The sequence below is a fragment of the Cololabis saira genome, chromosome 2 (assembly GCF_033807715.1).
Source record: "Cololabis saira isolate AMF1-May2022 chromosome 2, fColSai1.1, whole genome shotgun sequence".
Classification (NCBI taxonomy): Eukaryota; Metazoa; Chordata; class Actinopteri; order Beloniformes; family Belonidae; genus Cololabis; species Cololabis saira.
In genome coordinates this window covers 21,766,212-21,788,834 of record NC_084588.1, presented here as the reverse complement: position 1 = coordinate 21,788,834, position 22,623 = coordinate 21,766,212, and the positions used below count along the sequence as shown (strand labels likewise).

Here is a 22,623-nt window from a genome sequence, read left to right as displayed (position 1 = left end):
GCCCAGCGCAAGATATAGATTAAATGTCTTGTGACACCTCACCTTCCCCTTGGGTTTGGGCCCTCTCTTCTTGTGTGGTCTGGGGGCCAGTGGAGTCTCTGAGCTGGTCCCGGCTGGGCCCTGTGACGCTCCATTTACTGCTGCTGCCGCAGCCGCTTCAGCCGCCGCTTCGGCCGCCGCCTTCAACAAAGCAATAGTCTGGGATTTGGGACGACGACCTCGTACGCCCTTGCGGACGGGGAGGGGCGGCAAGGGGTTGGGCAGCCGGTATGAGGTCTGCATGGAGGAGGAGGAGTTGAGGGACGAGCGGCGCGCTGCTGAGGTGGAAGACACCGGAGTGAGGAGCGCACCGGGGAGGGTGACTGGGTTCGCAGTGTGGAAGAGAGAGAAAGAAAGACAGAACATGGATAACATTTACCTGCACTGTTGCACTGAGGGGATAACAATTTGCTTTTCTTTGGGAAATTTAAAAATCGATAAATAAACTTCTCATGTACAATGCAAACGTTTATACCCACGCAGGACTCTAACTGATAATTATTTTCATTGTCTATGAATCTAATGACAGTTTTGTCAAGTATTTTTCCTTCAGTTTGCTATTTTTGATTTATTAAATCAGCCAATGAACTGAGAGGGATTGATCTGCTCTCCATACATCCACACACACAGGCTTCAAATGAAGATGTGAAGAGCGGAGGCCTGGAAGTCGACGTTTTCACAGACAAAGAGGACAAATGACGCACCTGACTGATCCTGCAGAGGGGATTTGTTTGAAATTTTCAGAGTCCTCTTAGATTGACAGGTCCTTTTTATTAAAGGCCCCTCCCTACACTAAAACATGAGTCAAAAGTCATTTCACGCAAACTAACTTTCTACCCACTAATATTTCAAAAGAAAGCACTTGTACATGCCTTTCAATTTTATTTTTTTTTTACACATCAGACTCAGACATTATTCAGTGATTTATTGTTACTCAACCATGTATTGTCTCATGTAATACGGATCGGTTTAGTTGTTGGAGTCAATAATAAAAATATCCAGCTGGCCTGTTCACAAATTTGACACCCCAGGTTTAGTTTATGCAGGCACAACGGCTGACATACACATGTCAATGGTGTTGCATTAGTCGGGTTAAGATTTCTAAAGGTTTCTATGTTGCTTGCCACTGGCAAAGCATTATGTAAATGATTCCAAGCAGATGAAAAGATTTTAAAGCCACTGAGTCTGGGATAAGCTGCCTCTGCAGAAAAGAACAAATCAGTAGAGTGTACTAGTGTTTAATTAGCCCACGACATGCCCATGGCCTGCCTGAACTGAGATGTCCCAGCGTTGACATCGGGCTCTGTCCAGCCAGTTCGGCACTGAACATTTTTCTTGTGTTTGAAAAAAAAAAGGACGTCAGGAACATGTTTTTAAAAAGTTTACAACTTAGTTGCATCACATTTTCTTAGCAGATGTTTTGAAACCAAAATGCTAATTCTTGTTTGATGTAGTATTTCAGCTATCTACAGTTTGGGCCCTCATTATGTATATTTTAGCTATACTTTCTAATTTTGCCGTTGGTGACAGGTCTGGACTGTCTGCAGGCCATTTTCATATCTTTCAACAAGATTTCTGAGTTAAAATAAGCACGTTTTCAACCGAGTAAAGTCAATTAAATGGCTGCATATGTTGCTTTAAATAGTAAATATGTAATTTTACATTAATGTTACCCAGAAAGATCTGTAATTTCTTGGTGATAACAGGCCACGTACTCCTTTGGCTCTTCAGCTCAGAGGCTGTAGTGTCTACAATTCTCAGATGTAAAGATGATCTCCCTTTTGCCACGTGCTCTTTTGGCCCTTCACCTCAGTCCATCTTAAATGAAAACATTTTGTATTTTATATCTTTCTTTGCATGGTAAAGCTTTAATTTTTGCTAACTTTTATTGTGGATACCGTTTTCCCTCACAATGGTTTTCAGAGATGTTGCTGATGCACATGCAGTGATTTCCAAGAAAGACATATCTTTTGGTGATAAAATATGCCCTGAGGGCTGCAAAAACAAAACCATTCAACATAAATGATCATTTTTGGGGGCTTTGAGCTCCGTTTTTCGTGTAAACGAACGGCCAAAACGCATGAAAACGCCTCAGTTTTTGCTCCGTGTAAACTGTCAGCCTTGTCCCTTCTCTCCAGGTTCCCTGGATTTCTTAAAATAAATAACAAAGTCCCTTGATTTTTAGTCATTTTACATTCAAAAACAATGTTCTGAACTATTTGCCGACACAGTCTTTTACGCAGTGATGCCCCCCAACAAACAAAAAAAATCTCTGCATTTTATCTTTAGATTTTACACAGAAAAAACACTACTACTTTGAAATGATAAAATTATGAAGATTCAAACAGAGACAAGACAGTGAGAGGAAAGTGGAAAAAAAACAGCTGCCAAAAAAAGAAAATATAAAGCAGCTGCACCGCAACCCCTTAGCATCTCTATTAGCCTCAGTACGACACTGTGATACGATTACATAAATATCATAGTGGATGTGTGACAGCCGGTTCCAAATGAAAGTGGATAAAAAAAGCGGGAGATAAGCATCTTCTATTTCAATAACAATGTATAGCTTAGTGAGAGCGGGGACCTGAAAGTGCATGCTGACACTCTCAAGGGGCCAAAGCTTTCATCAGAACCTCCTCGCCGAGGCAATATGGAGGCAAGTATGGACGCTTTACAGTATTCTCTGAGGGGCCAGCCGGGGCACAACGAGAGCTGCTTAATTGGAAAATGAGCGAAAGTGGGAGAAGAATAGAGCAGGGTCTTGTTTCAGGGGCAAGGACTCAGCAGCATTGGCCAGACAAAGCCTGCTCACAGACCAACAAAGATGCCAACCTGCAGAGCTCCACATATTCACACTGAACAAGAAGCATTACATTCTTCCAAGACAGATGAAAATGATTGCAGATGGTACCAGTGAGGTTTTACCAAAGGAAATCTGAGATGAGATGTTTCTTCCATCTTCCCCTGTAATCCATTCAAATAATGTGACAGCCACCAAAGCGCCACATACCGCATCCATACTAGTGGTTAATGTCATATTCTACCTGATATTGGTTTATCGTCACATTTATGTAAAACAGATGGAGCACATCTCTGGAATTACCCCACTCAAAGAAAATCCCCTTAAAAATAACTTTCATCCAACACTCTGGCAGCAATATAATTGTAAGAGCTTGTCAGCTTGTTCAGGGTCTGAGGTGAGGGTATAAAAGGCCTAAATACGCATCTTGAATGTCATTTCATGTATATTTGCACACTGATTCAGTCCACAGACTTAATAACAGAGACCCCCCCAACCACGAGGCTGCGAGAAATAAAGCTTAAACTGCACCAGAAATGTTGAAGCAGTTTAGTTCCATGCCTTAAATGTGTAAAATCATATACATATTGCATTTATGAGATTGTTTTAATGCAAGTACATTGTGATGTTGATTTTTCTAGGTGTAATAATACTTTGCTTAAATGTTTGCATTGTCTCGCTGCAAATATATTTATGTATAAAAACTGTAGGATATTAATGACTTCTTCTGAACTGGGATCCGGTAATAAGCAGGATGATCCCTATGATTTTTTTATTCAGAAACTTGAAGTTTAAATGCCTTCCAAAACAAAACAAACAAAAATAACCCCAAAAATCAAATATTTTTTAATTTGCCAGTTTTTCACTTCACTTGATTCATTTTGAAACAAGCTGGGGAACACAAAGGCCGTCTTTAAAAACTACACAATCTATTAAAAATTATATTTTTCCTCTTGTTTCAGGGAACCGTTTCTAACAAGTCTGTTTATTTTATTAAATGGATGCAGGGAAGGGTAAAGAAAATTTAGAGAAGCCAATAAGGATCAGCAGCTTGGTTGTAAAATGGTTAATTGTGATTCTAAATATAAGTTAATAAAACATGTTAAGCGACTAATTTAAATAAATAAGCTATATTAATTTACACAAATAGGAGATACATTTCTATGTACAAATCTAAACCTGCATTTTTATATATACGCAGCAAACAAAAATAACTTGAGTCCTCAACAACAACAGAAAAAGAATCTGAAGAGGAAATTAGAGACATGTATACAACAGAGACATATGGTACTGATCACCACTACAAAATTCCAGCTCGACCTGTTGACCTGTGTATGCCATAGCCTGAAGAAAGACGCACATCCATGAGTGTGTGTTCACACACACTTGAGCTTAACACTGCTAGGGCGGGTGTCTGCTGTCAGGGGGGAGGGGGAGGGTCTTCTGCAGAATTACACCCCTATATGGAAAGTATTCTCCAAGCAAACTGCCCATTCATTCATTCACACACACACACACACACACACTGAATTAAACAAAAACAGAAGCTCAGGTGTGAAAGTGTGTGTGTACAAAAGCAGAAAAAGAAAGTTAAGTCGCTTTAGTCACAATACATAAATGCACTAATCTTTTTATGGGCATTCTCTCTAACCTCAAAACAGAATAAAATCTGTCGTTTTCCAGCCGAACAGGCCTTTTTCCCCCATAGGAGAAAGGCTGAAATCTAAACACATCATTTGCAAGCTTATTCCTGATGCCTCAGATGTAAGAAGAAAAAAAAGACATGATCAAAAACACATGGAGCTCCAAACTTAATTGCTGCCAACAATGCTGTAAAAATCTTCCTCCTCCGCCAGTGCTCGCTACTCCCAATACATGTGAGCGAACGCAAATGATTAAAAACACTATTTTAGCTAAACAAAGCCAATGTGTTAGATGATTTACAGCCAAGAAAGCAACACTACTAATTATGAGACAACTTTCATCTCAGCTGCAGATGTCGTCTTCACTTCCTTTCTTTTGTTTGTTTCTACAATTGAGCTTGTCATAGATGGGTTTTTTTTTCTCCCCCCTTCCACAAATGCTTACTTGCAATAATGTTGCAGGAGCTGCTGTTTTCCCCCAGTTCCTCTCATGAGAGCTGTTTGCTCAACAGAAGAACATACTCTCTGCAGGCTGGAGGTTGCTGCTACACAATCAGCAAAAACCCGCTCTGCACAATCTAAATCGTCATGGAAGTGGACCGTGCTAAAAGTTTTGATTTCATCCATGCAAAAGAACAAAGCTGCAATACTCACCAGGAAATGCCAAACCAAAAAAAAGCAGAACTTCAGCGTTTGTAGTAGAAGTAACGCAGTGAGCCGCGGTAGCAGCAGCAGCAGCAGAGCGTAACAATAAGTCACTGCTTCCTGGATCTCCGTTTCAAACCCTCTTCTAGTTCATACTAATTTTCCTCTTCCTTTTTTTTCCTCGTCAAAACTTTTTTTTTTATTCCTTCAATTTACCCTCCTGGTCCGGACCTTATTGTTTGTATTTGTGCGTGTATCAGCTGCGCGTCTCCTTTAGTCCCGGCAGAAGCCCACAACAAAGCCCACGCTGAGGCTGCTCATGCTGAAGCTGCTCATCAAGGCTGATTTATGCTTCCGCGTTACACCAACGCAGAGCCTACGCCGTAGGTTACGCGGGGACGCGCACGTACGTCGCGCGTCGCCGCGTCCCTCACGCCGTCGATTTAACGCGGAACCATAAATCAGGCTTCATGCTGCTGGCTGACGCGCTCACAGGCTTCCCTCCCAATGAATGAGCAGGAGGCTGGACGGGGGGGGGGGGCAGGTTTGCATAAGCGGAAGGGGCAGGGAGGGAGGGGGGTTTGAACCTTTTATTAATGTTATCTGTAGGCCATATCAACAGTCTACATCAGTCACCTGCTTCTAAGCTCCAGTCTGGGGGAGGGGGGTGGCTCAAGAAGCTGATGGGTGGGGGATGGGAAAGGGGTTGAAAGGGGGGTTAAACTGGATCAGAAGAGTCCTGATTGAAACGGGTGAAAGAGGGCAAACTCCTGGAGTTGGTGCACACACAGGAAAGCTTCCCTTCAATTTATAGATCCACACACACACACACACACACACACACACACACACACACACACACACACACACACACACACACACACACACACACACACACACACACACACACACACACACACACACACACACACACACACACACACACACACACTCTCTTACTACCGCAAAGGGGGCCGCCCTCTGTGAAACCCTAGACTATTCAGACATTCCCCGATGAAAGATGACCAGGTCCAGCATCAGGAAGTAGTGGGATGGTCGGATATCACCCAGCTTCTTAGAACAATGCAGACTAGACAGAGGAAGCCATTTCACTGACATCACGCATTTTAAAGTGGAAAAAAAAAATGATTGCTAAATGTGAAAATGCAATAATGAAAATCATATTTGATATCATTTTGTGCAACAAGGTGTTACAAAGAATTCAGTATTCTTGCATCTGTTATGAATTTTCAAGTCCATTCTAGTAAGCATGCCCACACAGCATGTCTGATTTTAGTTTTTCGGATCAAAGCAACAAAGTTTCACCAAAAGCACTGACAGATTTACACAGGTTATGAGTGTCTTCCTCTGTGTGTAGCCTCGTTACGACCTTTTTGTTATCAATATTGACTTCACGGGGGCCTGTAAAGCCCGGTCCCAATGTAGCATTGATGAGATGAGGTCAGTATTAGGATTCGACATAAACTGGGAATGGGTAAAGTTAGTGGTTGTAAAAAAGTCTGTATCTTAGTAAATCATTGTACTAAACATCCCTGTTTCTGTGCACTTTTACATTTTTAATGAAGTGGATAGTATTTAAAAAAAATCATTGCATGTTTTTTTATTTACAGAATATGATATAACAAATAAAAAAAATTAATAATGTTTTTGTCTACATAACTATCACAGATACAAGCTTTACAGTTTCTGCATAATTTAGATTTGAGAAAACCTTGTTCGTTTTTTTGAACATTGAAAGTCTAAGATCAAACAATTATTTTCTGACAAGAGCAGCAAAAAAACCCAACAAAAAAAACAACAACAACCCACTAGGCACCTAATTAGAGATTTTAAATGTAGGACAGTAGTAATTACTGAGTCTCGCTCCTTTTCTCAACCTGCTCAGTTAATAAATCAGCTCATTAACACCTCAACAAGAGCCTGTTTTTTCACTTATAATACAGCAACTCCCAGGAGATTTGAATTATTGCCATCGTGATTTAGCCATTTATTTTATATGGTTTAAAGAGCTACAAATATTTCAGCTACTACAAGCAGCTTGATTTAATGCAAAATTATCATTATCATAAACCCCTAAAGAAGGTGTCCATTACATTGCAAAAGTAAAGCCATGCTCAGATATTAGATCTGAAACATTTTATTTTCTGCATCAAAACCAAAATTGCTCATATCTGTTAATACAATTAAAAGTGTTGTTGAACCTTTGGTAAACAAATGTTCAAATGTCTCATGTTTGTTGCCCAGCACAGATGAGGGTCTGTGACATAGGTGTCATCGGTCGCACACACATACACTTGTTTTAATATTGGGTGTCTTGTTTACGACACCCTGGGAATGTCAACTGTTGAGAACTTGTGCTTGCTGCCAACTTTGCTGGTTAAAATGAATCAATCATTATTTATAAAGAGTTAAATGTTCCTCATGCCACTGTGACACAAGCACAAAGCATCGTTGATCTGCCTCTTTGCTTTTTTTCCCATCTGCAATCTTCCGATGCTGAGCTTTGCACGAAGATGTGAGACCCTGAGGTCAATATTTGTGCAGGTGCCACCACCACCACTGCTCCAGAGTCTGCTATATTCCTGCAGATCTGTTGTAGTTGAGCATTATCTTTCCCTCCTAACTACTCTGTGAGGTTATACAGGAATGTTTTCCTGAGCTTCCAGAACTGAACCTGACTGCTATTCTTCAGAAAAAAATTTTTTTAATAAATGATACAAACTGAAAATACAAAATATCAGAGGATGGTTTGCTTTTGTCAGACAGATTTCTCCAGATTCTGTTTGCAATCACTGCTGATTGTTGAGGTGAGCTTTGAGATTCATGGCTTTTCCTTGCAGTGTTTTTGAATCTGTCATGGCCCTGAGATGCACATCAAGTGGAAGTGTCTAATAAAAGATCTGTCTGTAAGCTCAGATGTTTTGGGATTCCCATGTTTTTCATGGCACTCCTTTCTTCTTTAAAGAGCCTCTCAATCAAAGCCCCTCTCTATTTAAAAATAAAAGAACAAAAAAACCAAATCAAGCTTTTAACCTCGTTACAACTTCCTTTATCTTATTCCTTACAAGCCACATCATGAACAACATTTGATACCGATGACCGGGGGTTTTAATACTTATATTTTACTTTTGATGAGAAGATGGCAGTCTTCACGTTTTGGAGAAATACTGCACCCTCCTCAACATAAGAAGAATTAAGAAATACCTGCATTGTAATTAAAATAAATAGTGGTGACTGATGGCGTTTCTGGCTCGGAGGCCTTGAGAGTACGAGGAGTCATGTTGCTGAAACTGCTAACACGATGCCACATTACCAGCAAAGAACATTTTCAAGTCAAGAGCTCTTGTTATTACTTTCTGTTACACTAGTAATGTTTCTGAAAGTGATAGAAAGCAAAATGTCACCATTCTGATACTTGTACTTCCATGTACCTAGCCAACCATATTCCTCAGAATCACTCTCTGGCTCAAACATTAACAAATAAATCATCCAACTATCAAACTGGAAAAAGAGAAGTGAGGTCAGGTTAGGGTTTGACAGGGTAGATTAGTATTATTTACTGCAAAATCATAGATCCACTGAATGAAGGGAAAATGTGTGCAGCAACACCCCAAGCCATTTTTAAGGCAATTCAACTTTTTTACTTTGGCAGAAGAGCCATCAAACTATACCCAGGATGCCAATGAAGCACTTTAGTTCCCATTAACTCCGTGTTTTAGAGCGCCAAAGTATGATCTTTTGTTGTGATGTGTGCATGCAATTGCTTTTTATCACATGTAGACGTTTCACAGTCATAATCATACCTTGGATGTTTATATGAACAAGTCAGAAACTGACAACACCAACATGACACTGAAGCCATAAGCGAACAGCGACAGCCGGGGGGTAAGTGAGATGGGGAGGATCTTTATTTTTGTTAAACTGTTGCAGCATGATACTAATCTATGGGCGTAAAACTGCCCTGAAACTATGAATTATTCCAAAACTACCTCTTTTGTTTGAGAAGTGAAATGAGCGCTGGATGGAAACTTTAAACTTAATCGCATCGTCCCCTGAGGCCTGAAAACATACTGGGACAAGTAGCTGTTGTCATCCATCAACTATGAGGAGAAACCCAAACAGAATCGCACAAAAGCATACAACTCCCATTAATCACAGCTGCTGGCATGGGTGATCTAAAGTCACATGATCATTGACTAGAAGACATCAACAACAGAATAAAGGTGACAAATTGTTAAATGGGAATATATGAGGGTCAAAAAGTAAGAAATCTGGTGAACTTGGAGAACACTTCAGTGTCATAGTGGACAGAATCACTTCAGTATAAATTGTCAAAAGTATTTTGATAAATGGCAAACTTCTAAATATAACAGAGACAAAACCCTAAACCTTACAGATAAAGCACTTGCATTAGAAGGAAATCCCATGGCAACGCACTCCGAAACACTGAGCATAATTACAATATTACTGCAGCCTGGTTGAAAATTAATAGTTTACCACTTGACAAAAGCTCAATTTTTCACAAACACAGCCTCTACGTAAAAACAAGCATCAGAAAGCAACTTAATATCAATCTATTTTTAACGAGAACTGAGTTCATAAAACTATTTCAACAGTTTCCTTTTAAGCCAAATCTCCCAGTGACCTGCATAAAGTCAAAGCAGAAGAAACCCCTGCAACTGACTTTGATTCATTCACAATCAAAACGTATTTACTTGACGGTTTTACTCCAGAGTCTTAATAGTGTTAATAATAAGAAGATATATGGACGCGAAGAAAAAAATAAAAAAATATAAAAAGATATATACAATGCAAAATAGAGCTGTACCCTGACTGACCTAAATGTGCATGTGCATCAGTCTTAAGGTCATGGATAATTAATGAAGTATACATTATTTATGTGTCAAATCTTTTCATAAAAGGTTTAAATTTTAAAGTCATAAGACCCTTTATGGTGTTATTTGTTTTATTCTTAGTGTGTGCTTTCAGTAGAGAAAGAATGTTTCAAGTGAAACCATCTTATTTTACTCCAAATAAAACTTCATGTGCAAAGTCACAGCTTTCAGATTTAGAAATTTAGAGTATAAGAAGCACATTCAGGTATCAATACGCTAAATTAACCCCTTCTTCAACTGCTTGGTACTTCCTACAGTAATTAGCATATAATTACTTGAGAGATAATAGCCCGCTTAATAATCAGTGTTGAATATCAAGAGATGGAATTATATTAAGTATTAAACCTTGTAAAGAAATGTAATATTTCAGTAGACAAAGCTTATTATGGCATAATTTCAGAGCAATTATTTCATAATAACTATTCATCTAAGTTGAGGCAACTAAACTGAAAACTATATTCAATGCTTTTTTGCACTACAGTATATAGCGTATACACACACACACACACACACACACACACACACACACACACACACACACACACACACACACACACACACACACACACACACACACACACACACACACACACACACACGCAAAACTAAAACAATTGTTTTACACAAACAAAACATTGTTGTAATGATCAAGTTATAAAATACATTGTAGCATTATTATTATTACTGTTATGAATAGTAATAATAATATTAAACATAATTGAAATAAGTGATCTGAATGTTGCAGCCACATTTAAGAGGGTTATTATTATTATTATTATTATTTAAGAGGGTTTGATTTATCCATAATTAGTTTAATGCCTCCATAGTTCCACCACACCTGAGGCTGAAGCCATCAACTCAGTCTGCTGGTAATCTTGTTTAATCTGTCACACATATGCACAAGAAACATTTATGTAGATTTGTTGTGTTTTTTTAATGGAAAACTACTTGTATGGTTGATTTATGAAGCCACTTGTTATGCAAACATTTATCGGATTCCCAAAATGTTCTCCTTTTTTGATTTGATATTTTTCTTTACTGTCTTTTGGGACAAAATCACCAATATAGTTCAGGATTGTGTCGTCACATTTGGTTCTGTCAACACTCAAGGGTGGCTAAAGTTTGCTCTATTTAGTCATCTTTAAAATCAGACGTAACCTAATTGTGGTTAATGCTGCTGCGTGACGTCAAGGGGCTTCAATTTTTACTGCTTTACTGCCTGACATAAGTAAACATACACATGTTGAGTAACACATTGTACCTCCACTTTGTCTGTTTGCTATGTGTACTAGACGTATTCATACTGAAAAAAATCACTTGCGTACTCATACAATGCTAAATAATTCAAAAGATCCATGAACAACCTATTACAGTAAATCAATTTGTTTAAAACCTGATTTCATTCTTTTTTTATTTTATTTGTTATGACTTTAACTTCTCTCAAATTGTTTTATCATCTTCCAGCCATCGAGCGCTTACTACTTACTACCGCATTGAGGCTCATGCAGAACTAAGATTGGTTGCAGTTCCTTGACTGGCCGCTAGAGGCCGGCGCCAAAAGCGAGTCTATCAGCTTTCACTCTTATGTTAAAATGTCCAACAGAGCAGAAATAAATATAATTAAAGCTTGGTTCAAAAAACTGCTTTGGTTTCAATCATTTGATTTCCCACTCATGATGATTCTGAGGACGATTTTTTTTTGTTGGTTTTACACGAGGAAATGTATTTAGAGCAATAACTGCCTCTATCACTTCCTCAACCGTAATCGTCAAGCTACCGCGCCGACCAAACCAACCAACAGTTTGGATTAACCCAACGTCGGCTAAAGTGTCATTTTTGAAATAGCTGTAGAGTCGACATGTTAAACGGTATATCCAGCAGTAAATGATATATACATATGCCAGGTTGAAGGAGCTGGGCGCAGAGCTATCTTTGATTGACGTGGGCGTGGTCCCGTCGGCTGCGCATCATGACTCCGGTGAGTAAATGCCGAGGGTAAAGCCTGATTTATGGTTCTGCGTTAAATCGACGCAGAGCCTACGCCGTACCTAACGGCGTAGGCTCTGCGTTGGAGTAACGCGGCACCATAAATCAGCCTTAATTCATTAAGCCAACTAGCGGATGATACAACTTTGTTTCTTAAAAATGAAGCTCAAATTCCAAATGCCTCAAAATTATTACTATATTCTCACAGACATCTCGTCTTTGCTCGAACTTAAATATATACAAACTGATGGCAATTCATAATCCCCCCTCAACTCAAATTGAGAACGTACCAATTAAATAGGATAAATATAAATATAATATTAATAAATAAAAGTTAAATGTTTAGGTATTGCAGTTTCCAAAGATTTGAAAATTAGAAATAGAGCTAACTTTGGAGATTATACATATATTTAAAAAAAAATCTATTTAGAATATTTGGTTACAAAGAGACCTGTCTATTTTTGGAAGAGTTTTAATTTATAAAAACCCTTCCAGGTTTATCAAGATTAATTTACCCTGCATATTCTTTAAATATCCCTGACAACATAATAAAAACTTGAAATCAAAATAATTGTAATTTTATATGGAGTAATAAACATAATTATATTAGAAAGATTATATAATTAAGTCTTTGGAGGAAGGTCTAAATGCATTTCATATGGATCCGATGAAAGGTTCTTTAAAACTGAAATGGCTACAAATTTTATAAATCAATGTGATGATATTTGGTTTAATCTGCTAAAAAAATCTTTTTGAACTAACGGGGTGTAGAATTTTTACTAAAATGTGATGTTGAAGTTAATAAATTGCCAAACAAGTTATCAAAATTCCATCAACAGGTCCTCCACTAGCTGCTGGAAATTGATTTTTAAACATAATTTTTCGTCTCACAACACACCAATCTTGAACAACAGATGCATACTATGAGAAAGTCTGTATTTCTGAAAGAAGGGCAGGATCAAGGCATTTGGTCTATTCAACATTGAATGGACAACGTAATGTACTGTATATGATTTTCTAGTTTTCAGAAATAAATGCAATTTAAATTATTCCCAAAAGGTCTATAATGATTCAGTTAATGTTATTCAATGTTATACAAGCCTTAATTGCTTCAATAAAGGGTTCTTTACTTTATGTATCAACTGTACCTTTATTTATTTGTTATTGTATTTTTTCAGATGTGAAATGTAGTAAAAATTGCTTTCTAAGATCTCTTACTAATTAATTCATGTTTTCCCTCACCTTTAAAAAGAAAAATCATGCTGGAAAGATATTGTACTGATCCATATACATTAAAAATAATCAGAAGTAACTTTGTGAAATGTATTCCACCGAAAGCAAAAAAAGTGCATTTTAAAACAATAAATGAGATAAACCCATCTAGACAGCTACGCCTTAGATTTAATATTGATTGAAATGAATGTACATTTTGTAAAAACGAAATTAAAACACAGGAACACCTTTTCTTCTCTTGTAATGTCTCTGTTTTATTTTGAGATGCATTTTGTCGTTGTCTGAATAACAACTTGTCTTTGTCAAAATGAACGTACAGGAACATAAGGTTTGGTCCTTTTAAAAGACTCAAAGTTGGAATTTCCATTAAATAATCTCATAATATTGGCAAAATACTTCATTTATAAATGTACATTTCTAAACGTAACCCCACTATTTTCTTAAAAGAACTCCACCATTTTTTGTGACTTCCTTAAAAATATTAAGTCCAAAAATGCACAACATGCATATCAACATTTTTGTTTAGATCTTTCCTTTCATCAGACCCTAGAAAACTAAATGTGACATATATATATATATATATATATATATATATATATATATATATATATATATATATATATATATAAAAATATATAAATATATATATACTGTATATATATATACATTTAGTGGCTTCCCTGTTCTATCTGTTAGGCTACTGTCTTAAACTTATATTGAAATGCTGACATGTTTAGCCCAGTTTCAAAATGCATTTTGTATTGAAATGTCTTTATCTTGTAATATTTGTAATACAAATAAAATAAATTAAAAAAAAGAAGCCACGTGACGCAATCCTTCATCCATTGATTTATACAGTCTGATTAACACCTAAAGCTGCATTTATTTGTAACGCATCCGTTACAAAAACCCTTCTAGGGTAGCATATGATGTACTACATAGTTTATGCCACAAGAATGACATTTAACTACAAAAAAAAAAGAGTTTAAATCTTGTCATTTTAAAATTCCTTTCTCTGCATTATCTTCACTGTTCTTGTTTGCACCACTTTCACTTAAAAAAAAAAAATCTAATATAGTTTAATGCCTCTTACCAATTTATGTGCTCGGTTATTAAATGTTATACACAAACCATGGATATAATTAAAAGTCTATTGTTTACATAAAAGTACTACAGTAGTGTACATTTGACAACTTGTACATGTGTATATCATTTACATTTTGGTTTATAGTTATAAGTGTCAACTGGCTCCATTAAAAACGTATGTTTCAATATAAGAAGTGCTGCATGAGTGCTGCAAAACCACGATTCTTTTTAAAAATCATACCCATCCCTGCAACATTTCAATGTATGATTATTTTTCAACAAAATTAAGAAAGAAATTCTGAATAAAAAAGCTAATCTGATAAAAGGGCATCATGTTTCAATTCCAGACAAACTTAAGGGTTCTGAATGAAAGATGTGCAGAACAAGGCTTCTCTGTCTCCGTAATGACTGAAGCCCGGCCCCCGCGGCCCCTCACACTTAAACAGAAATACTTCAGCCGGAATCAGGCATGATTACTGAGCGAGGAAATCACAGCACAATCATCTTCTTCATTCACAAAGCAAGTCTGCTTCTCTGCCGTCTGACGCCTGAACGAACACAGCCTTCAGTCATCAGAGTTTGCCCTCTACTGCCCTCTAGTGGTCAAAATGTAAAACGAAAAAAGCTACATAAAAAAGTATATCGATATTCAGCCACATAAGCATCCTTTCCTTGGATAATGACATACCTGCCACATGTAGGGTAGTGCAATCATAACACTGCCGCTTTAAGAGTATACATATATGAACAGTTAAGCACTTACAACTGCAGAATGGGAATTGTAGGTTATACGCTGGTCAGACTGTTCATTTCACTAAACACAAAAGTGGAATATAACCAAATGCCTGTAGCAGAGGGCTTGCTCAAGTTGGACTTTTGTGTTTCTCTCTGTGGAAAGTAGATGATTCTTGTAATTTGTTGTCTGGTTACAGACCTCAGAATCAGTCCAATCCTTGAAAAGAGACTGGAAATGGAGTGTAATGAGTTTACAATTCTAAAATCAATATACTGTAGGGATTTAGGGCCAAACAGACAAAACTAAACTGGAACTAAGACAATATTCTTTAAATTTAACTGTCTTCTAAATGTATGCAATTAATACCATTGAAAAATGCAGCGATGTGACAATAAATGAATGCCAGTGATGTTCCAGCAGTAGTTCACTTTTTCCGCCAAAAATCCCCACCAATAAAAGATTATTCAAAGCAGCACTTACAAAAGTTTCCGGGCGGCTGCAAGCTGTGCTTCGTGAGGGCACACCAGCCGACGGGGAAGATGTCTCTGGAGTCGAAGGGGCACCAGTAGTCGAAGGCGCCTCTCCAGCCGTCAAACATGACAAAAATCTCCTGACCTCTGACTTCTCCCACTGTGGCGGGACAAATGAGGTAGGGGTTCTTCCTGTCCACAGCCTCCAGCTTCATGCCGGGCTGGAACAAGTTTTTAACGGGGATGGGCGGTTCCTGAACATGCGAGCACACATACAAACACAGAAATGAGCTAATGGTGAGCATTTTAATCCACTCTGCTTGTATAAATACTGGACTATATATGAAAAGGAACAATGTAAAGTCTGCGAATATTTACTGGTGCAGCCTAAACGTTCTCTTTATTACAGAAAGTCAAATCAACCTGAGATGTTTTTTTATATTTATTTCTTTTATGCATCAGTTTAAAAAAAACTGGAATTGTCATATTCATTCTTTTTTTTTTGTATGTTTTCACTTCTAAAATACTGCTTTTTTCCAGCTGTAAATGCTGCATCCTTCTACTGGTATTGCATTTGAAGCATCATTTGCGATTAGTTTCTCCTTCTGGGTGGTGCTTGATGTGTATTTGGTGTGATTGAGATGTTTCACTTCTGCAGGTTTTGACGACTTCCGGTTATCATTACCTTCTTGAAAGCAGAAGCCGGGGCCATCTCTGCGCCGCTGAGCGTCCGCAGGAGGAACATGGGCCAGGAGGACGCGTTCATCCTGAAACCTGTGCGTAGGTCAAAAACCACACTGCTGATAACGTCGACAGATTCAACAAACATGGAAGAAACACATTTTACACCTACTTCTTAACCTGGAACAAATTATTCAGTTGATCCCAACAGCATGACTATGCCGAGGAAATCAAAACTTAAACATGCAATGGATTATCGTCGTCAATAATTAAACAAAATAAAAAAATAATTTCCTGATTTCTACTTTAGAGTGGAGGAAATATGACTCCATGCACACAATTATGATAGACTAGTATTTAAAACCAAACTCAGCATTTGGCAAAAAGTGTCACCACCTTTAATTTTTCCTGTGTTGATGTGCTTTTATGTGTTTTATATATTACTTACTATCAAGAGTCGTCCAAATCCCAAAAAATTCATTTACTTTAAATAGTATGCTCACCCTGGAAGTATAAACAATAAAACTAAATAAGTGAGGTTACAGTCATGTCTTTAATACATCTCAGTATATATCTGGGTTATGAGGGGTATATAAAGAAGACACTGATCCAACTCCATATCGTTGCACTCTGGCTTTGAAACCTGCTGCTGATAACATTCCAGATGTTCCTTTTTCGTCTTTTCGGCCAGGAGCGCACGTGGGATCAATTTCTTCCAAAACAGATCTAGAATACTGATTGGTCTGACTGCAGTCCACGTTTCCACTGTGTGAAGGTTCATCCCAGATGTCTCTGGCCACACAGATGTTATTTCTAACTCTGGAAGAGTTTAACATCTGGCTTATTTTCTTCACAGTTGAATTTTAAGTGACAGTTGTGAAGGTAAGTCCATATTTAAGTGCTTGAAAACTGTTTCCGAAAATAAATCTCCTGCCCATGTGGTCGTATCAGCCACTGATGTACGCAACAGTAGATCACCCCCATTCTGAGGGACCGCAGTCGTCCAGCTCAGGCTCCCCTTTTTAAAGAAATGTCAGGCCCTGAAATTGCAATAGATTTCTTACAATTTTTAACAATATTATAAACTGTAGAGGGAGAAATGTGACAATTACCTCCACCTATTCCTTGAGGATTTTTTAAAAACCTTTTAATGACTTTAAAAGAGATTTGATGACTAACTGGAGTGTCTCTGCTCATGTTTGCTTTTCAAACACTAAACCTTTGATTTTTTTTTAGCAGATTGTGACATTGATCACCTGAAGAGTACACCTGTTTGAAATAAGATTATTATCCTTAATCAAAATATATTACAGAATATTTATATATATATATATATATATATATATATATATATATATATATATATATATATATATATATATATATATATTTTTTTTTTTTTTTTTTTTTTTTTTTTTTTTTTTAAGTAGTCAAGACTCAGGGAATATTAACATAATAACTTTCATAAGGCTTTCATAATAATACTTTTTAAGTTTAGTTTAAATGATATCTTAAGCATAAATTGCAAGGCTCAAGTGTAAGATCCCTCACCAAGGGGTGGTTGCAGCATATCTCCGGTCCTTTCACAAGTTCCTATTGGTTGGATGTCGGATGAGTCAATCAGCCGCCAGAAGTCGTTAGTGTTGTCGCTGCCATCCAGACGCAGTCGTAGACGAGTTCCCATCATACCCATCACCGTGGCGATGCACACTGAGTTAGAGTTTCGAGGATCCCGTGCCTCAAGTTTCATGGCTGCTTTGAAGTCATTGGAGGGGGGAACTCTGGACTGCAGAGAGACACAAACACACCGTCAGTTATCTTAAGAGCTGTCTATGTCTGACGGGCTGATACGATAGGATGTCTCTGAAAGCAGGGAGTTGGAATTCACACACTGCCGTGCATTTGAGAACAGATAGTGTGGCAACAGTGTTCATTCTTGTTTTTAGTGGAAAACAGCCCAGAAAGATCAAATCCGATAGTTTGCTCTCTCTGCTCCTGTGCTATTCAGCTCATTAATTTAAACAAAACTATTTTAAAAAGAATATATAGAACTACTTTTGAAACCAAAAAAAAGGAAGCGCGGGACAATAGAAATTATTTGTCATTAGTCATAGATATAGATGTACAGGGGGGCGGGGGCGGCTCTGTTCCGCCCTCATCCTGGATTTCAGGCGGAACAGAGCCGCCCCCGCCCCCCTGTACATCAACGGTGAATGTGTGGAGCAAGTGCAGTCCTTCAGGTTCCTGGGCGTCCACATCACCGCAGACCTCCTGGTCTGTCAACACCACTGCACTGGTCAAGAAGGCTCAGCAGCGGCTACACTTCCTGAGGGTGCTGAGGAAGGAGAACTTGAACACACAGCTGCTGCTGACCTTCTACTGCTCCACCATCGAGAGCCTGCTGACCCACGCCGTGACAGTGTGGCACTCCAGCTGCACGGAAGCAGACAGGAAGAGGCTGCAGAGCGGTGCAAACACAGCACGGAAGATCATCGGCTGCCCTCTGCCCTCTCTGCCCTCCCTGTCTGATATCTACAGCTCCCGCTGCCTCAACAGGGCAAGGAACATTTTAAAGGACAACACCCACCCCGGTTTCCACTTACCATACGGACCCGAACAAAAAGACTCAGGGACAGCTTCTTCCCCAAAGCTGTGAACTTTCTTAACCAGTAAACTACCTCATACTGTGCAATATTTTCTATTTTCTATTTTTTATTTTTCTATCCATAATGTTCCAATATTCCTTACTTATCTATGTGCAATACTCTTCCATCCATTCAAGTGCAATATTCTTCCACTCATTCATGTACATTTTTATCCTCCCATTCACTATTTTTATAGTGTATATATATATTTATGTTTCCTGTTTTTTCATTTTGTTGTTTACAGTCCTTGTTTACATAGTCTTTGCATGTGTGCACTTTTACGGAGCTGCTGCCTAATCTCATTGTACCAGTATAATGATAATAAAGGCTTTCTATTCTATTCTATTCTATATACAATGCAATATAGTGATTTTGTAGTAAAAGTTAACTCAGTAACGGTAACAACAGCAGAGAAAACATGTAGTTATGCTGGAATACAGAAGATTAAAGCAATACGTTTGTTTCTTTGCTGGGCTGCTTTTTAGAAATAATCATTACACAAATTCAATTATAACAAACTGGACTGAAAAACAAACTGGTTTAAATTGGTCCTAACTGAATCTTAATGAATAAGATTAACGTATTAACTGATTAACTGAATAACTGAATAAGATTAACTTGTTACAATTTATCTGATTCAACTAGATTATCAATAGATTGATTTGGACTGCATTTAACTGGATTTGCAGTGAGCTTGTTCACCAGTAAAGAACCCTGAGATGTCTTGTGCCGTGGTGCTTTATAAGTAAAATCAACTGAATGACAAATAAGAGCATGATAAAACAAAAAAAAAGAAAAGAAAATATACAATATGAAATCTTAAAAGTGCATCTTTGTGAGCAGCTACCTGTTTGAAGCACGAAGGCGACGCTGCGGTGGAAGACGTTTCTCTCAGATATTCCTCCCAGCTGAACGGTTCTGGAAACAAACACAACAGAAGCAAAGACATCGATCCCTCAAAACCAGACTGACAACATACAGAAGAGACACCCAAGCCAAAACCATCAATAACAAACCGGATTTTAAAGTTGTCATTTCTTGTCCTAAGAATTTACACATTTTCCTCCTTTGACTTATTCAAATAAAAACAATGAAACCCATGGACAAATCAGGAAAAAAAAAATGGCACAAAAAAAATAGTTTACCCTTTATTTTTTTATGCACAGTTGTCAATTCTACACATTTTATTTACCCATACATATTTATGTAATTTTGGCCAAAATTGATCCAAATTCCAGTCTAAAATGCTCTGCAGCAAAACGTTCACTTGCAACATAATTTAATTGAGCTACACCAGAACTTACTGAAACAACAGTAAAGAGAAAACGCACTGATAATGCAGGTGGTGACACAGATGAATTTGAAAAAAGCTTTTTACAAAAAAAAAAGTTTTAAACTTGAATGTTAATGAAGAGCTGCAAGGCAGAGATGTGAATAACCAACCGCTGGATTTGTCGAGGGCGGAGCCTCCTGTGATGCTGCTGCGTCTTTCCTTCTTCTCCTCTTTCTGATCTGAAATCAAGACGGTGATTGAACCGCTCGTTAGAATTCAAATTCTGTGATATTGAAGGCGTAAAAACTCTGACTGCAATCTTTTTTGAAGGAAAAGGAAATTTACAGAGTATATTTAACTTCAAAACCCATAGTAAACTCTTTTTGTGTTTTTTTTTAAATTTAATGTATTTAAATATTATTATTTCTAATCAAGTTGGTGTAGAATCTATTTGTACATCTGTGATGGGACAAGCAGAAGCAGTACCTCTCTGCGGCGTTCGTCCCATGATGATGCTCTGCTGCAGACGGAGTCACACCAGCAGCAGCCTAAAATGAACCTGGAGATAAAACCGTCCAAAAGCTTTATTACAATATCATATATTAACAGAATGTGCTGCATGGTTCAAAACAAGATTTGTTGAGGTTTTTCCATGTGAGCTTCTTCTCTTTTTTTAGTAAATCAACGTGACCTCTGGGTAAAATGGTGTTATAGTATTGTTTTGTTGTATACATGTCTACTAATGTTACCAAATACGGTTCTTTTGCCTGTAAAATGTTACATTTGGAAGCATCTACTCACATTTTACTCTCAGTTCTGATGTTAATCCCTTCCTCACTCTAACCTTTTCTTTTAAAACTTGTTTTTACTTTCATCATTTTGAGTTACACCTCCTCCGTAAACTAATATTTTATGCCTTTCATGATATATATTAAGCTATTCGGCCTCACAAACATACTTTCTTTTTTTTTAATGATAGAGCTTTATCTTTTGAAAAGACCCAAGCCAACGTTGATATTATTCTGGAAACAGGTTCCTAAACAGTCCAACATAAATGTCCAACAACTGGGTTGAGACACATCCTTGTAGCAGGTGACGTATTCCTTCATTACCACGAGCCCATGAGCACCCGCTCTACGTTTTGTCTCAGTCTCATGTATACGATGAGCAGTAAAAAAAAAGAAACAATAATACACTGAACAAACACACTTTTTATTTGTTTTTTTTTTTTATATATTTGCCAAAAGCTACAATAAAAATACAACTCTTTGGCTCTTTAAAAATAAACTAAATGATTTAAGAGCCCAGTTAAAAAAGTTGAGGCTATTTTAGAGATAGATGAACATGTTTTAGCTTGAGTTTATTGGCACAGTTTGGTGACTACAATAAAAGATCTCCCAACTACACCAGACATTTTCATCTAAACATTTGTTCTTGCCACATAATAATTGCTCAAACAATGAGTTACTTGCATTTTTCTGATTCATTTAGTACAATATCAATATCTAATCTGGAAATCATAATGTGCTTATAAACAAATAAATAAAACCTAAACCAAACAACTAATAATCTATAACTAGCATATAAATATACATATAAACAAATATATACACATACATACATACACACACACGAAGGAGATATTCGATCATAATTAAAAAACAACCACCTGACTATAGATCACCAATACTGTGGTGTAATTTTGCCTGAAAGTGTAACTGCATCACTAATGTTTATCCTCAACGCCCTGAAACAGTTTTGGTTAAAGAAAATTGTTACCGCACTGTTTATGTTGAACATCTGGCCCAAAAATCCAGATCACGGAAACTGCCAGCATAGTCCATAGACCCTCAATAATAATCCACAGCATCAATATAAAAAGTTAAAATGTCTCCAGTAGCCAGACTATATCTTTTTAGAAAGCCTTAGCCTCCGTAGTGAGACTCTCCCTCCCTGTGAAGACTCTCCGTCTCTGCATTGAATCCCACTGAGCACAAAGTAGCCATAAAGATTCCACGCTGCCATAAAAAGCCATTAAAATGCACAGAAGGGACGTCCGATGGCCAACTTGAAAAGGATTCCAGCTCCTCTGCAGACTTGTGTTTGGTGTTTGTACGAGACCGTCCACCTCACTCAGAGGGGTCAGACGAAACTGCCCTGTGGACCAGGAAACACTTAATTTTTACTACCTCGTTCACTAGCACAGCCGCTGATCTGGGCTTAGTGTAAAGTTCAAAACCCGAATGGTGAGAAGACCCGGGACGAGACCAGGCACCTGGTTACCGAAAAGCTGAAAGAGGAGATGGTGACTGTAGTCTTCTCATGTTGAACCAATTTTTGCTTCTGGTTTTAGACTTGTTAACACACAGATATTATAATACAATACAGTTATATAATTGTATAATACAGTTATATTTCAAAGGAAATTATCTTAACTTTAACCTGAAGTTACAAAAGAATTTCAAGGTTT

At 37.7% G+C, this 22,623-nt stretch overlaps 1 protein-coding gene across 3 annotated transcripts in view; it reads right to left on the bottom strand.

Annotated features, from left to right (window-relative positions):
- scml2 (Scm polycomb group protein like 2) overlaps positions 1-20,710 on the bottom strand; it is a 28,260-nt gene extending 7,550 nt beyond the window's left edge. For 2 of the 3 annotated variants that reach the window (XM_061740681.1, XM_061740691.1), the window contains exons 1-3: positions 16,240-16,323; positions 15,565-15,808; positions 43-362 (exon numbers count right to left, since the gene is read on the bottom strand). In XM_061740681.1, coding sequence (XP_061596665.1) covers positions 43-362; positions 15,565-15,808; positions 16,240-16,320 — 645 coding nt within the window. In that variant the 5' untranslated portion in view covers positions 16,321-16,323. Of the gene's footprint in view, positions 1-42; positions 363-15,564; positions 15,809-16,239; positions 16,329-17,786; positions 18,022-19,727; positions 19,799-20,323; positions 20,393-20,639 lie in introns of those variants that run through there. The other variant, XM_061740699.1, reaches the window with a different exon arrangement.
- Positions 20,711-22,623: the final 1,913 nt, after the last annotated feature.